The sequence below is a fragment of the Bombina bombina genome, chromosome 6 (genome assembly GCF_027579735.1).
Source record: "Bombina bombina isolate aBomBom1 chromosome 6, aBomBom1.pri, whole genome shotgun sequence".
Taxonomy (NCBI): domain Eukaryota; kingdom Metazoa; phylum Chordata; class Amphibia; order Anura; family Bombinatoridae; genus Bombina; species Bombina bombina.
The window spans coordinates 481512643-481530677 of record NC_069504.1 but is presented as its reverse complement, the minus strand read 5'-3'; the positions used below and the strand labels follow the sequence as shown (position 1 = coordinate 481530677).

Below are 18035 nucleotides of genomic sequence, written 5' to 3'. Positions count from 1 at the left end.
ATATGATTACGCAATAAAAACTTTAGACACAAAAAGATTAACTGCAAAAAAAAAAAACTTTACAGCCCTATAAATTTAAAAGTAACTTTTTTACTGCATGTGTAAAAAAAAAAAAAAAAATGTACCCAAAGGCCTTAAACTAAATTTGTTTAAAAAAGACACCCCTACACCTCAGCAGCTTTGCTGAGGTGCCTACCTGACTGCAAGACCGGAGACCTCTTCCTCTCTCCTGGCAAACAATCTGGACTCGACAGGGGAAAGACTCAGCTATCCTCCAGGCCTAGAAACGCCTGATCAGTAAGAAAAAAATGCGTTTGTAGGCAGAGTGAAACATCCGGTCTGCACCGAGTATCCAGATAGAAGCGCAGTGAAAAAAAGCGCGCAATCCCTAAGATCCGCCCATCGTGGGCATGACCAACGGTAAACAGAGTCTCCCGGTTGATATTTCATGTTAAAAATAATGCCATGATAGTAGAACCACCAGAGCCCAAAAAAGCTCGTCTCCCAGCCCCAGTGCCTGCTAAACGCTGTCCAATTCTCTCATATACTGAGAGTTTACAATGTCCCACAATAAAGTGCCTGATCCTTAGCCCTTTATGCAAAGTAATTAAAAAATAGTAAAGTGCTCTTTTTTCCTCTGTGTGTCCCAGGAGAAAAAAACCTTGCACTTACCTCATATGTCTGCCTGACAGCAAAGACAGTTCACCAGGTTTGAGGGGTCCTATCCCCCACATCGACCTGTGCAGATAAATTCCTGAATAAATTTTCTTCAGGTTTTCAGGGTTAGGGCAGCAGTAATATATAGGAGGCACAGTGAGAATTATGTCCCACAAGTTCCCATTGCTCTAAAGCCACCAATGCTCTACTGAAGAGACTGATATGGACTACGGCTACACCCCAGGACAAAGCAGCTATCAGGGTACCAGGAATTAGTCTAAGATGAGAAGTGCAAAAATAATCACACCTTTATTAATAGCGAAAAATAATAAAAAGTCCACAAGTCAAATAACAAGCCAGGAATCAAAACCAGAGCTGGTAGTCAGACGAGCCGAGTCAGGAGCCAAAGAGAGTAGTCAGACGAGCCGGAATCAGGAACAAGGAGAACAGCAGGGTCAGGAACAAGCCAGGGATCAGGAACCAGGAGGGACGTCAGACAGCCAGGTAATACACAGGAGCTCTCACAAACAGGTCTGAGACAATGCAAGGGCAAAGCATACTGAACAGAAGCCCTTTAAATAATAAGTGATGACATCACAATTCTGAGACTGCAACCTGTCTCACACGGATGATGTATACCAGTCTGGCCATAAAAGGAAGTGCAGGAAATGAGCAGCATCACACAGTATGCACCAGAGTCAGCACCCCAACCTAGAAGGCTGGCATCTGTTGTTACAATTGTCCAATCTGGCCTGCGAAAGGTCATACCCTTGGACAGGTGTACCCGAGACAACCACCAGAGAAGAGAATCTCTGGTCTCTTGATCCAGATTTAGCAGAGGGGACAAATCTGTGTAATCCCCATTCCACTGACTCAGCATGCATAATTGCAGCGGTCTGAGATGAAGGCGCGCAAATGTTACTATGTCCATTGCCGCTACTATTAAGCCGATTACCTCCATACACTGAGCTACCGAAGGGCACGGAATGGAGTGAAGAACACGGCAAGCATTTAGAAGTTTTGATAACCTGGACTCCGTCAGGTAAATTTTCATTTCTACAGAATCTATAAGAGTCCCTAAGAAGGAGACTCTTGTGAGTGGGGATAGAGAACTGTTTTCCTCGTTCACTTTCCACCTGTGCGACCTCAGAAATGCCAGAACTCTCTCTGTATGAGACTTGGCAACTTGAAAGCTTGACGCCTGTATCAGGATGTCGTCTAGATACGGAGCGACCGCTATGCCTCGCGGTCTTAGAACCGCCAGAAGTGAGCCCAGAACCTTTGTAAAGATTCTCGGGGCTGTAGCCAACCCGAAGGGAAGAGCTACAAATTGGTAATGCCTGTCTAGAAAGGCAAACCTTAGAAACCGATGATGATCCTTGTGAATCGGTATGTGAAGGTAGGCATCCTTTAAGTCCACTGTGGTCATGTACTGACCTTCTTGGATCATGGGTAGGATGGTCCGAATAGTTTCCATTTTGAAAGATGGAACTCTGAGGAATTTGTTTAAGATCTTTAGATCCAAAATTGGTCTGAAGGTTCCCTCTTTTTTGGGCACCACAAACAGATTCGACTAAAAACCCTGTCCTTGTTCCGTCCGCGGAACTGGATGGATCACTCCCATAACTAGGAGGTCTTGCACACAGCGTAGGAATGCCTCTTTCTTTATCTGATTTGCAGATAGCCTTGAAAGATGAAATCTCCCTTGTGGAGGGGAAGCTTTCAAGTCCAGAAGATATCCCTGAGATATGATCTCCAACGCCCAGGGATCCTGAACATCTCTTGCCCACGCCTGGGCGAAGAGAGAAAGTCTGCCCCCTACTAGATCCGTCACTGGATAGGGGGCCGTTCCTTCATGCTGTCTTAGAGGCAGCAGCAGGCTTTCTGGCCTGCTTGCCTTTGTTCCAGGACTGGTTAGGTTTCCAGGCCTGCTTAGATTGAGCAAAAGTTCCCTCTTGTTTTGAAGCGGAGGAAGTTGATGCTGCACCTGCCTTGAAATTTCGAAAGACACGAAAATTAGACTGTTTGGCCTTTGCTTTGGCCCTGTCCTGAGAAAGGGTGTGACCCTTACCTCCAGTAATGTCAGCAATAATTTCCTTCAAACCAGGCCCGAATAAGGTCTGCCCCTTGAAAGGAATGTTGAGTAATTTAGACTTCGAAGTCACGTCAGCTGACCAGGATTTAAGTCATAGCGCCCTACGCGCCTGGATGGCGAATCCGGAATTCTTAGCCGTTAGTTTAGTCAAATGAACAATGGCATCAGAAACAAATGAGTTAGCTAGTTTAAGTGTTCTAAGCTTGTCAATAATTTCAGTCAATGGAGCTGTATGGATGGCCTTTTCCAGGGCCTCAAACCAGAATGCCGCCGCGGCCGTGACAGGCGCAATGCATGCAAGGGGCTGTAAAATAAAACCTTGTTGAATAAACATTTTCTTAAGGTAGCCCTCCAATTTTTTATCCATTGGATCTGAAAAAGCACAACTGTCCTCAACCGGGATAGTGGTACGCTTTGCTAAAGTAGAAACTGCTCCCTCCACCTTAGGGACCGTCTGCCATAAGTCCCGTGTAGTGGGGTCTATTGGAAACATTTTTCTAAATATAGGAGGTGGGGAAAAAGCCACACCCGGTCTATCCCACTCCTTGCTAATAATTTCTGTAAGCCTTTTAGGTATAGGAAAAACATCAGTACACACCGGTACCGCATAGTCACGGAGGTTCTCAAGCTTAAATTTAAAATTAGAAATCTCTGAATCAGGTTTCCCCGAATCAATACCTCTGACAGGGTATTATTCATGATTGCAGCCATGTCCAGCAAGGTAATCGCTATATTAGTGTGCATCCCCTGAGCGGGAGGCGAAGGGTCTGACACGTGGGGAGAGTTAGTCGGCATAACTTCCCCCTCGTCAGAATCTTCTGGTGATATTTCTTTTATAATTAAAGACTGATCTTTACTGTTTAAGGTGAAATCAATACATTTAGTACACATTCTCCTATGGGGCTCCACCATGGCTTTCAAACATAATGAACAAGTAGTTTCCTCTATGTCAGACATGTTTAAACAGACTAGCAATGAGACTAGCAAGCTTGGAAAACACTTTAAACAAGTTTACAAGCAATATAAAAAACGTTACTGCACCTTTAAGAAACACAAATTTTGTCAAAATTTGAAATAACAGTGAAAAAAGGCAGTTACACTAATGAAATTTTTACAGTGTATGTAACAAGTTAGCAGAGCATTGCACCCACTTGCAAATGGATGATTAACCCCTTAATACCCAAAACTGAATAATAAAAGACAAAAACGTTTTTTTTTTTGTTTTTTTTTTCAAATAGTCACAACAACTGCCACAGCTCTACTGTGGCTTTTTACCTCCCTCAAAAACGACTTTGAAGCCTTTTGAGCCCTCCAGAGAAGTCCTGGAACATGCAGGAAGAAGCTGGATGTCTCTGTCAGTATTTTTAGATGCACAGAAAAGCACTAAAATAGGCCCTTCCCACTCATATTGCAACAGTGGAAAGCCTAAGGAAACTGTTTCTAGGCAGAATTCAAGCCAGCCATGTGGAAAAAAAACTAGGCCCCAATAAGTTTTATCACCAAATACATATAAAAACGATTAAACATGCCAGCAAGCGTTTTATATTACATTTTTATAAGAGTATGTATCTCTATTAATAAGCCTGATACCAGTAGCTATCACTGCATTTAAGGCTTTACTTACATTAGTTCGGTATCAGCAGCATTTTCTAGCAAATTCCATCCCTAGAAAAATATTAACTGCACATACCTTATTGCAGGAAAACCAGCACGCCATTCCCTCTCTGAAGTTACCTCACTCCTCAGAATATGTGAGAACAGCCATGGATCTTAGTTACTTCTGCTAAGATCATAGAAAACGCAGGCAGATTCTTCTTCTAAATACTGCCTGAGATAAACAGTACACTCCGGCACCATTTAAAAATAACAAACTTTTGATTGAAGAATAAACTAAGTATAAAACCCCACACTCCTCTTACGACCTCCATCTTGGTTGAGGCTTGCAAGAGATTGACTGGATATGACAGTTAGGGAAGGAGCTATATAGCAGCTCTGCTGTGGGTGATCCTCTTGCAACTTCCTGTTGGGAAGGAGAATATCCCACAAGTAATGGATGATCCGTGGACTGGATACACTTAACAAGAGAAATCTATGATTTAAAAAAGGTTTCTTTACAGTGACACAATTACAATTGTTAATGATCTATAGTGTAACATAATATTGTATAATAACTTTTTCACGCATATTGTATCTTAACCACAAATAAATATACATTTAAAAAAGGCATTAGATGAAAGCTAAAACGCACACACAATGCAAAGATTTCCTGTGTACATGTATACAGACTGAGAAATGAAGACCTAACAGATATATAAACACATAATACATTTCTGTTTGGCTTCCTGTTGAAGAAAAAATCATCAAACAAAGGTTAAAGGATAATGCATTATTCAATAAATAAAAAAACTCACCAATGCATTTTCTCTAATCTGGAGATTTTCAAGGGCAACATTTCCTTAAAAACGGAGGGAAAATGGAGTGTTACTGCATGAACTAAAAAACAAAAATATTTAAGCTTAAAGTGACATGAACAGACCATTTTAAACCACTTTCCAGTTTACTTCTACTATCAAATTTGTTTCAATATTTTGGTATTTTTTGTTGAAGGAGAAGCAATGTCCTACTGGGAGCTAGCTGAAAACATCAGGTGAGCCAATGAGAAGAGATCTATGTGCAGCCACCAATCAGCAGCTAGCTCTTAGTTGTGCAATCCTGCTTTTGAGTCTACCTAGGTATGCTTTTCTACAAAGGGAATGAAGCAAATTAGTTAACAGAACTAAAGTGGATAGTTTTTTTTTTAATTGTATGTATCTGAATAATGAAAGAAAAGGGTTGCGTTTCACGTACCTTTAAACGGATACTAAACCCAAATTTGTCTTTCATGATTCAGATAGAGCATATCATTTTAAGCAATTTACTAATTTACTCCCATTATCAATTATTCTTAATTCTCTTGCTATCTTTATTTAAAAAGCAGAAATGTAAAGATTAGGAGACGGCCCATTTTAGGTTCAGCACCATGGATAGTGCTTGCTTATTAGTGGCTGATATTTAGCCACCAATAAGCAAGCATAACATGCTTTACATTCCTGCTTTTTAAATAAAGATAGCAAGAGAATGAAGAAAAGTTGATAATAGAAATAAATTAGAAAGTTGCTTAAAACTGCATGCTCTGTCTGAATCACAAAATAAAAAATTTGGATTTAGTATCCCTTTAAGTTTCTAACAAAAACATATTAATAAAAAAAAATCAGGTTATGATATTTGAAGTATTAGCATTTTTTTATTACATAACAATGCAAAACTTGGGACTTCCGGTGGGTGGGCCACAAAAGCGGTAGCAAGAGCTCTCTGCTCCTTGTGGGGAAAATACAGGACTAAATCCCAGTATATACAGCCCGGACACGAGCATCCTTGGTGAGATAACCCTAATACTCACCTGGACAATAGAGTTGAGGGCAAACACCAAGTAACAGTACTTGGAAGTGAAAGTCCTGCATGATTAAGTATAATACGCCCTACAGCAAGCAGTCAGACACCATGTCCGGCAAACAGAGACAAAAAGACAAAAAACTCAAACATCAAGCACAAATACATGAAACTGGGACTGCGGAAACCGCTGACTTATCTTCACAAAATACACATCCTATTGTCAGCCAGCTCTCATCGCTATTTCTGCCGAAGATAGAGCAACTATAAACAGGCCTAGACACCCTATCCTCTGACTTCAAAACCTTCTCTTCGAGACTAACTACAGCAGAACAGAGGATCACTGACAACAAAACCCAACAAAGAGAATTCTCAGCTAGCATCACACTCCTGCAGAGGCAAAACAAAACACTTCAAGAAAAATTAGATGACCTGGAAAACAGGTCTAGGAGAAACAATATAAGAATTGTGGGCCTTCTAGAGTCAGTCCCAAACTCAGCACTAATAGGCAGAAAAAGTTTTACCGGTACTATTGCACATACCGCAATCCTTAATCCCCTGCATTGTGGAGAGAGCCCACAGAATAGAAATGTTGCAACAAAGAGATGGAACGACAACACCACCCCGACAACTAATGATCAAGTACTTAAACTTCAAGGATAGGGCAGCCATACTAAACGTTTACAGACAGGCCCCAGAACTCACCTATAATGGAAAAACAGAATTTATGTTTACCTGATAAATTACTTTCTCCAACGGTGTGTCCGGTCCACGGCGTCATCCTTACTTGTGGGATATTCTCTTCCCCAACAGGAAATGGCAAAGAGCCCAGCAAAGCTGGTCACATGATCCCTCCTAGGCTCCGCCTTCCCCAGTCATTCGACCGACGTAAAGGAGGAATATTTGCATAGGAGAAATCATATGATACCGTGGTGACTGTAGTTAAAGAAAATAAATCATCAGACCTGATTAAAAAACCAGGGCGGGCCGTGGACCGGACACACCGTTGGAGAAAGTAATTTATCAGGTAAACATAAATTCTGTTTTCTCCAACATAGGTGTGTCCGGTCCACGGCGTCATCCTTACTTGTGGGAACCAATACCAAAGCTTTAGGACACGGATGATGGGAGGGAGCAAATCAGGTCACCTAGATGGAAGGCACCACGGTTTGCAAAACCTTTCTCCCAAAAATAGCCTCAGAAGAAGCAAAAGTATCAAATTTGTAAAATTTGGTAAAAGTGTGCAGTGAAGACCAAGTCGCTGCCTTACATATCTGATCAACAGAAGCCTCGTTCTTAAAGGCCCATGTGGAAGCCACGGCCCTAGTGGAATGAGCTGTGATTCTTTCAGGAGGCTGCCGTCCGGCAGTCTCATAAGCCAATCTGATGATGCTTTTAAGCCAAAAAGATAGAGAGGTAGAAGTTGCTTTTTGACCTCTCCTTTTACCAGAATAAACAACAAACAAGGAAGATGTTTGTCTGAAATCCTTTGTAGCATCTAAATAGAATTTTAGAGCACGAACTACATCCAAATTGTGCAACAAACGTTCCTTCTTTGAAACTGGATTCGGACACAAAGAAGGCACGACTATCTCCTGGTTAATGTTTTTGTTAGAAACAACTTTCGGAAGAAAACCAGGTTTAGTACGCAAAACCACCTTATCTGCATGGAACACCAGATAGGGAGGAGAACACTGCAGAGCAGATAACTCTGAAACTCTTCTAGCAGAAGAAATTGCAACCAAAAACAAAACTTTCCAAGATAATAACTTGATATCGACAGAATGTAGGGGCTCAAACGGAACCCCCTGAAGAACTGAAAGAACTAAATTGAGACTCCAAGGAGGAGTCAAAGGTTTGTAAACAGGCTTGATTCTAACCAGAGCCTGAACAAAAGCCTGAACATCTGGCACAGCCGCCAGCTTTTTGTGAAGTAAAACAGATAAAGCAGAAATCTGTCCCTTCAAAGAACTTGCAGATAATCCTTTCTCCAAACCTTCTTGAAGAAAGGATAGAATCTTAGGAATTTTTATCTTGTTCCATGGTAATCCTTTAGATTCACACCAACAGATATATTTTTTCCATATTTTATGGTAGATTTTTCTAGTTACAGGCTTTCTGGCCTGAACAAGAGTATCAATGACAGAATCTGAGAACCCTCGCTTTGATAAAATCAAGCGTTCAATCTCCAAGCAGTCAGTTGGAGTGAAACCAGATTCGGATGTTCGAACGGACCTTGAACAAGAAGGTCCTGTCTCAAAGGTAGCTTCCATGGTGGAGCCGATGACATATTCACCAGGTCTGCATACCAAGTCCTGCGTGGCCACGCAGGAGCTATCAAGATCACTGATGCCCTCTCCTGATTGATCCTGGCTACCAGCCTGGGGATGAGAGGAAACGGTGGGAATACATAAGCTAGGTTGAAGGTCCAAGGTGCTACTAGTGCATCTACTAGAGTCGCCTTGGGATCCCTGGATCTGGACCCGTAGCAAGGAACCTTGAAGTTCTGACGAGAGGCCATCAGATCCATGTCTGGAATGCCCCACAATTGAGTTATTTGGGCAAAGATTTCCAGATGGAGTTCCCACTCCCCCGGATGAAATGTCTGACGACTCAGAAAATCCACTTCCCAATTTTCCACGCCTGGGATGTGGATTGCAGACAAGTGGCAGGAGTGAGTCTCCGCCCATTGAATGATTTTGGTCACTTCTTCCATCGCCAGGGAACTCCTTGTTCCCCCCTGATGGTTGATATACGCAACGGTCGTCATGTTGTCAGATTGAAACCGTATGAATTTGGCCTTTGCTAGCTGAGGCCAAGCCTTGAGAGCATTGAATATCGCTCTCAGTTCCAGAATGTTTATCGGGAGAAGAGATTCTTCCCGAGACCAAAGACCCTGAGCTTTCAGGGGTTCCCAGACCGCGCCCCAGCCTACCAGACTGGCGTCGGTCGTGACAATGACCCACTCTGGTCTGCGGAAGCTCATCCCCTGTGACAGGTTGTCCAGGGTCAGCCACCAACGGAGTGAATCTCTGGTCCTCTGATCTACTTGTATCGTCGGAGACAAGTCTGTATAATCCCCATTCCACTGACTGAGCATGCACAGTTGTAAAGGTCTCAGATGAATTCGCGCAAAAGGAACTATGTCCATTGCCGCGACCATCAAACCTATTACTTCCATGCACTGTGCTATGGAAGGAAGAAGAACAGAATGAAGTACTTGACAAGAGCTTAGAAGTTTTGATTTTCTGGCCTCTGTCAGAAAAATCCTCATTTCTAAGGAGTCTATTATTGTTCCCAAGAAGGGAACTCTTGTTGACGGAGATAGAGAACTTTTTTCTACGTTCACTTTCCACCCGTGAGATCTGAGAAAGGCCAGGACAATGTCCGTATGAGCCTTTGCTCGTGGTAGGGACGACGCTTGAATCAGTATGTCGTCCAAGTAAGGTACTACTGCAATGCCCCTTGGTCGTAGCACCGCTAGAAGGGACCCTAGTACCTTTGTGAAAATTCTTGGAGCAGTGGCTAATCCGAATGGAAGTGCCACAAACTGGTAATGCTTGTCCAGAAAGGTGAACCTTAGGAACCGATGATGTTCCTTGTGGATAGGAATATGTAGATACGCATCCTTTAAATCCACCGTGGTCATGAATTGACCTTCCTGGATGGAAGGAAGAATTGTCCGAATGGTTTCCATTTTGAACGATGGAACCTTGAGAAACTTGTTTAGGATCTTGAGATCTAAGATTGGTCTGAATGTTCCCTCTTTTTTGGGAACTATGAACAGATTGGAGTAGAATCCCATCCCTTGTTCTCCTAATGGAACAGGATGAATCACTCCCATTTTTAACAGGTCTTCTACACAATGTAAGAATGCCTGTCTTTTTATGTGGTCTGAAGACAATTGAGACCTGTGGAACCTCCCCCTTGGGGGAAGCTCCTTGAATTCCAGAAGATAACCTTGGGAGACTATTTCTAGCGCCCAAGGATCCAGAACATCTCTTGCCCAAGCCTGAGCGAAGAGAGAAAGTCTGCCCCCCACCAGATCCGGTCCCGGATCGGGAGCCAACATCTCATGCTGTCTTGGTAGCAGTGGCAGGTTTCTTGGCCTGCTTACCTTTGTTCCAGCCTTGCATTGGCCTCCAGGCTGGCTTGGTTTGAGAAGTATTACCCTCTTGCTTAGAGGATGTAGCACTTGGGGCTGGTCCGTTTCTGCGAAAGGGACGAAAATTTGGTTTATTTTTAGCCTTGAAAGACCTATCCTGAGGAAGGGCGTGGCCCTTACCCCCAGTGATATCAGAAATAATCTCTTTCAAGTCAGGGCCAAACAGCGTTTTCCCCTTGAAAGGTATGTTAAGCAATTTGTTCTTGGAAGACGCATCCGCTGACCAAGATTTTAGCCAAAGCGCTCTGCGCGCCATAATAGCAAACCCTGAATTTTTCGCCGCTAATCTAGCCAATTGCAAAGTGGCGTCTAAAGTAAAAGAGTTAGCCAATTTGAGAGCATGAATTCTGTCCATAATCTCCTCATAAGAAGAATCTTTATTGAGCGACTTTTCTAGTTCATCGAACCAGAAACACGCTGCTGTAGTGACAGGAACCATGCATGAAATTGGTTGTAGAAGGTAACCTTGCTGAACAAACATCTTTTAAAGCAAACCCTCTAATTTTTTATCCATAGGATCTTTGAAAGCACAACTATCTTCTATAGGGATAGTAGTGCGTTTGTTTAGAGTAGAAACCGCCCCCTCGACCTTGGGGACTGTCTGCCATAAGTCCTTTCTGGGGTCGACCATAGGAAACAATTTCTTAAATATAGGGGGAGGGACAAAAGGTATGCCGGGCCTTTCCCATTCTTTGTTTACAATGTCCGCCACCCGCTTGGGTATAGGAAAAGCTTCGGGGGGCCCCGGGACCTCTAGGAACTTGTCCATCTTACATAATTTCTCTGGAATGACCAAATTCTCACAATCATCCAGAGTAGATAACACCTCCTTAAGCAGAGTGCGGAGATGTTCCAATTTAAATTTGAATGTAATCACATCAGGTTCAGCTTGTTGAGAAATTTTCCCTGAATCTGAAATTTCTCCCTCAGACAAAACCTCCCTGGCCCCCTCAGACTGGTGTAGGGGCACTTCAGAACCAATATCATCAGCGTCCTCATGCTCTTCAGTATTTTCTAAAACAGAGCAGTCGCGCTTTCGCTGATAAGTGGGCATTTTGGCTAAAATGTTTTTGATAGAATTATCCATTACAGCCGTTAATTGTTGCATAGTAAGGAGTATTGGCGCACTAGATGTACTAGGGGCCTCCTGTGTGGGCAAGACTGGCGTAGACGAAGGAGGGGATGATGCAGTACCATGCTTACTCCCCTCACTTGAGGAATCATCTTGGGCATCATTTTCTCTAAATTTTGTGTCACATAAATCACATCTATTTAAATGAGAAGGAACCTTGGCTTCCCCACATACAGAACATAGTCTATCTGATAGTTCAGACATGTTAAACAGGCATAAACTTGATAACAAAGTACAAAAAACGTTTTAAAATAAAAACCGTTACTGTCACTTTAAATTTTAAACTGAACACACTTTATTACTGAAAATGTGAAAAAGTATGAAGGAATTGTTCAAAATTCACCAAAATTTCACCACAGTGTCTTAAAGCCTTAAAAGTATTGCACACCAAATTTGAAAGTTTTAACTCTTAAAATAACGGAACCGGAGCCGTTTTTATATTTAACCCCTATACAGTCCCTGGCATCTGCTTTGCTGAGACCCAACCAAGCCCAAAGGGGAATACGATACCAAATGACGCCTTCAGAAAGCTTTTTCTATGTATCTGAGCTCCTCACACATGCATCTGCATGCCTTGCTTCCCAAAAACAACTGCGCAATAGAGGCGCGAAAATGAGGCTCTGCCTATGATTAGAGAAAGCCCCCAGTGAAAAAGGTGTCCAATACAGTGCCTGACGGTTATTTTACATAATTCCCAAGAATAAAATAACTCCTCAAAGCTATGAAGTATTAAAAATGCTTATAAATCAATCGTTTTAGCCCAGAAAATGTCTACCAGTCTTTAAAGCCCTTGTGAAGCCCTTTATTCTTATTTAATAAAAATGGCTTACCGGATCCCATAGGGAAAATGACAGCTTCCAGCATTACCAAGTCTTGTTAGAAATGTGTCATACCTCAAGCAGCAAAAGTCTGCTCACTGTTTCCCCCAACTGAAGTTAATTCCTCTCAACAGTCCTGTGTGGAAACAGCCATCGATTTTAGTAACGGTTGCTAAAATCATTTTCCTCTTACAAACAGAAATCTTCATCTCTTTTCTGTTTCAGAGTAAATAGTACATACCAGCACTATTTTAAAATAACAAACTCTTGATTGAAGAATAAAAACTACATTTAAACACCAAAAAACTCTAAGCCATCTCCGTGGAGATGTTGCCTGTACAACGGCAAAGAGAATGACTGGGGAAGGCGGAGCCTAGGAGGGATCATGTGACCAGCTTTGCTGGGCTCTTTGCCATTTCCTGTTGGGGAAGAGAATATCCCACAAGTAAGGATGACGCCGTGGACCGGACACACCTATGTTGGAGAAAAAGATCCTACTATTTCAGGACTAATCAAGAGAGGTTGCAAAGCGACGCTGAGAATTCTCTCCCTACTGTAAGAAACTTCAGGTAAAAGGTGAAATGGTTGCACTATTATACCCAGCACGACTAAAAATCCAGACACCACAAAGGGCAAAATTATTTGAATCACCCAAGCAGCTACAGCTCTTTCTACATGCAGAAGCTCACAGAAACAACAACAACCAGAGAGATGAGGACCGCATAGAGGAAGATCTGGAGACATGAAAGAAAGTGATCTCCAGCTGTATGTAAGGTTAATGGTTCAACACATAAAAAGTTGGACAATGTAAAGCAATAAATAGACTGAATACTTTCTACCACAACCATTATGTTGTGTTATAGTAAAGTTATTTTGAATTGGTTTAAACTGTATTAATAGTTAACGACTTGCACTGATGTTATTTTGTTTATTAATATTCTACCATCTAGTTTCCACACATAGAAGTGAACTATCCACACAGAGAAATCCCCCAGGGTGCCAAAATGTGAGTACAACTTTTTCGAACACAGGACCTCTCAAACACTAAACAACTCACACCAAGACCACATAACAAAACGGAAGATAAAAATCCCAAATCAGCTCATATACCACACTACTCGACACGCATAAAAACATGGGGACTCGCATTGTCTCGTGGAATGTGGGGGGGGGGGGGAATTACATCCCCCATTAAGAGAAAATCTATACTAAAGTACTTAAACTCCAAAAAGGCAGACATAGCTATCCTGGAAGAAACCCATTTAAAAGTCCAGTGAACATCAAAAACTCAAGCAGGGATGGGTGGGAGAGGTAGTATTCACCCTGTACGAAGCTGGCAGAGCTAGGGGCATCACCTTTCTTTTTAGGAAAAGCCTGAATTATAAAATTGCCCAAACTATCATAGACCCAGAGGGAAGATATATACTCCTTAAAATTACACTAGAGGGAAACTCACTGATCTTGGGTGGGATATATGGCCCACATACGCAAAAAACAGAATTCTGGGGTTCACTAAAAACCCACTTTCTGCGCATAGCCGATGCCCCGCTGATCGTTGGAGGAGATTTCAATATAGCATCACAGACTCCAGCAGACAGGTATGAAAATCCAAGTACGACCCAACACTGGAAAGGTAAACAAATAAACTCGAAAAGGGACTCGCTCACACTAGCTAAATTTAGTAAAGCCCTCTCGCTAATAGACATCTGTAGACAGAGAAACCCAGAAACTAGAGATTATACTTGTATCACCCCAGCTAAAGACACACTTTCACGAATAGACCTCTTTCTGATATCTCAAACACTGTGCACTAAAATCATAGATGCTACAATAGAAGCTCCACTTATCTCTGACCATGCCCCGATCACGATCAAATTAAAAGTTAGGACAGACTAGGAATCCACCAGGCACTTGGACCTTCCCCAAATATCTGTATCACAACACAAATCTAAAAAAACTAATAGGGGAATGTCTAGCGTATAAAACAGCAACTTACCAACACCTTGAAAAACCCATCATCTATTGGGAAGCTAGCCAGGCAGTGCTTAGGGGGGGTCACAATGTCATACATAGTAGGGGTCAAGAGAAGGAAAAAGACTCCGAGAAGAAACTACTACTGAAACAACTGTTAAATGCAAGAAATAAATACCTAAGAAACCCCACAAACATAACTAAAAACAAATATAAAGAAATAAAAACACGAGACACAATACTGGCACAAAATGCAGCTAGAGATTTGACCATAAACCATGCTAAATACTATTGTCATGAAAATAAAACAAAACACCTACTAGCTAGACTTACCAAACTAACCAAAGCTAATAGTCCTATTGTAGCAATCAATCAAAGATGGGGGAAAGATACACACTAACGCTCACATCCAAAAAGTCTTCAAATACTATTATACACAATTATACAAAGGACAAAAAGTAAATAACTGACAAAAAGGAGTTCTGGCATTCACTAGAACTTCCCACATTAACAGAGGAACAACGACTAGTACTAAATGCACCAATAGAAATTCCCGAGATAATCAAAATCAAAGGGGATCTGTCATTAGAATAAACACCTGGAACGGATGGTTTAAAAGCCGAATTTTACAAAATCCTCAAAAATGAAATAGCTGACACATTATCGAGTGTTCAATGGCATATTAATTGGTAGGATTACACCATCACAAAGATTTACAGAGGTGAATGCTTGCTTAATTCCCAAACCTGACAGAGACCCACATAACGCAGTCTCTTACCGCCCTCTCTCATTGATGAACAAGGATAACAAATTTTTCACAAAAATTCTAACCAACATACGCACATTACATAGTAACATAATAGATGAGGTTAAAAAAAATACAGTCGAGGAGTTCAACCTACACAAATCTAAAATACTTTAAAAAAAAAAAAAAACTCCAGTTAAGATTAAATAATCCTACTAAATGGTGACCTATTTAATACTAGCAATCATATCCATGAATTTTGTTTCTAGACAGAAATTTATCCAAACTATTTTTAAATGTATCTATGGTATTGGCATTCACTACCTCCTTTGATAAGGAGTTCCACAATTTTATTGCTCTTACAGTGAAAAAACATTTCCGTTGCAGGAGATTAAATCTCCTTTCCTCCAACCTTAAATTATGACCACTTGTCAGTTCATACTAACCCATTACTGGAAACATAGGGAATCTAAGAAGGACCTGAAACCCACAGAGGCCTGCATCCTGTTGGTGGACGCGGAAAAGGCTTTCAACAAAGTGCTTTGGGAACACCTTTTCTCTACTCTTACACAATTTTGGAAAACAGGAAATTACATACAAGCACTAAAATCCATATACACCTCACCACAAGCGGCTATTCTAGTAAATAGAGTCCCTTCCTAACCCTTCGCCCTAGAGAGAGACAAAAGACAGGGCTGTCCTTTATTCCCACTCCTCTTTGACATAGCCCCTGGCCATTAAAATCCGAAAGGAGACAGCGGGTCTCACAGTAGGAAAAGAAACAAAGCACTTAACCCTCTTTGCAGACAATATGGTACTATACATTAAAAACCCAAGAGCTAATATAGGCATTGTATTGACCATCAAAGCAAACTTCAGTAAAATATCTGTTTATAAAATGAATACAGATAAAACAGAACTGGTATGGCTGACTCTGCAAACTAAGGCACAAAACTTACCCATATGACTTCAAAGTGGTGGACAAAACATTAAAATATCTAGGAATAAAACTCTCAGTAGACCCAAACACATGGTATGAGGCCAATTACACCCCACTAAAAAAGGAAGCACAGGACCTAAATCACACACTGGGCTAAACTCCCTCTAAACATATCGGGCAGAACAGGACTGGTTAAAATGATTCTATTCCCAAAACTTCTGTATTTACTCCAAATGATTCCCTATTAGGGCTGCACGATTAATCTCATGGTGTGATTAATTGCGATTTTAAAAATTGCCGCAATTTCAAATCGCGGTAGTATGAGATTTATAACCCCGCCCACTATGACGTCACCTATGACGTACAGGAGGGCTCCGCTGCGGCCACATGAAATCTTTTAGATGGAGGGAAGAAAACAAAAAAAAGTAAAATAATGTGGTTGCATATGTGTGCACACCCTCTTATAACAGGGGATGTAGCCGTGTTCAGAATTAAGCAATCATATTCAAAATCATGTTAAATAGGAGTCAGCATACACCTGCCATCATTTAAAGTGCCTCTGATTAACCCCAAATAAAGTTCAACTGCTCTAGTTGGTCTTTCCTGAAATGTTCTTAGTCGCATCCCACAGCAAAAGCCATGGTCCACAGAGAGCTTCCAAAGCATCAGAGGGATCTCACTGTTAAAAGGTATCAGTCAGGAGAAGGGTACAAAAGAATTTCCAAGGCATTAGATATACCATGGAACACAGTGAAGACAGTCATCATCAAGTGGAGAAAATATGGCACAACAGTGACATTACCAAGAACTGGATGTCCCTCCAAAATTGATGAAAAGACAAGAAAAAAACTAGCCTGGGAGGCTACCAAGAGGCCTACAGCACCATTAAAGGAGCTGCAGGAATATCTGGCAAGTACTGGCTGTGTGGTACATGTGACAACAATCTCACGTATTCTTCATATGTCTGGGCTATGGGGTAGAGTGTCAAGACGAAAGGCTTTTCTTACGAAAGGCCTCACGTCAAAAACATTTAGGGAATGGAAAGAACTAGGCATTGACACCATTTCAAAACTCCTGGAAGGGGATGGGAAAACAATATGCACTCTCTCCCACCTACAAACATGGCACTGTGTCCCACGTACACATCACTGTGGATATTTGCAGGTAAAGCACTACACATGGTCACTTGAAATTGAGGGAGAACTCCCCGGAAAAATAATCCAATATACTCACTATGCAACTCATATGAACATGGAATCACCACAATCACACCAACATATAAAACTCTTGGAGAATCAGACAACGAAAACTCATTAAAACAAATTAGCGAGAAATGAACGGAAATACTAGATACGGATATATCAGCCAAGTAGGTTCAGCAGAGCATACAGAGGGTAAGATTGGCCTCTTTTTCGACAGACATAAGAGAAGCACACACTAAACTGTTAGGGAATGATACATCACCCCTAAACTATACAAAATCTGGGAACCAGAATCAGAGGGCAAATGCCCAAAATGCTCCATGCCGAAAGCAGATCTAATCCATATGCTATGGGATTGTCCCAAACTATATAAAATTTTGGGGTATGCTAATACATTGGATAAACAACAACATAATACATCGCTGACTCTCACACCACAAATGATAGTGTTTCTCGATCTTCAGGACATACCAAAAACAGATCTATTATTCACCTACAATGTTATTCTACAGGCTAGGAAAACAGTATTCAAATACTAGGTGATGCCCCCACCCTTACTCAGCTCAAAAAGGGAGATTCATCAGCAAATGATATACGAGCAAGCAGACACCTTAGGGGACCTCCAGGGAAGGACGACACACTTCATGAGAAAATGGGAAACATATATACGTACATTGAGCCAAACCCAACAAATCCAAATAATCTATCCAATCAGAAACACAGACTATATTCTCAATGTGCAACTGAGGGGAGAGTGGACAATTAATTTTGACACATAATAAAACCAACAATCAGACACACATTGATGATCCTGACAGATAGCAGATGGCACCCTGGGAACCCGAATTTAATGTGTAAGCAACTGCACAAGGGTAAAGAAT

At 41.6% G+C, this 18035-nt stretch overlaps 1 protein-coding gene across 1 annotated transcript in view; it reads right to left on the bottom strand.

Annotated features, from left to right (window-relative positions):
* The window catches only part of VPS13C (vacuolar protein sorting 13 homolog C), a 1402311-nt gene that overhangs the window by 1320023 nt on the left and 64253 nt on the right, over window positions 1-18035 (bottom strand). Inside the window, 1 exon segment of the mRNA XM_053719302.1 lies at window positions 5164-5207. Within this exon segment, the coding sequence (XP_053575277.1) occupies window positions 5164-5207 (44 nt within the window).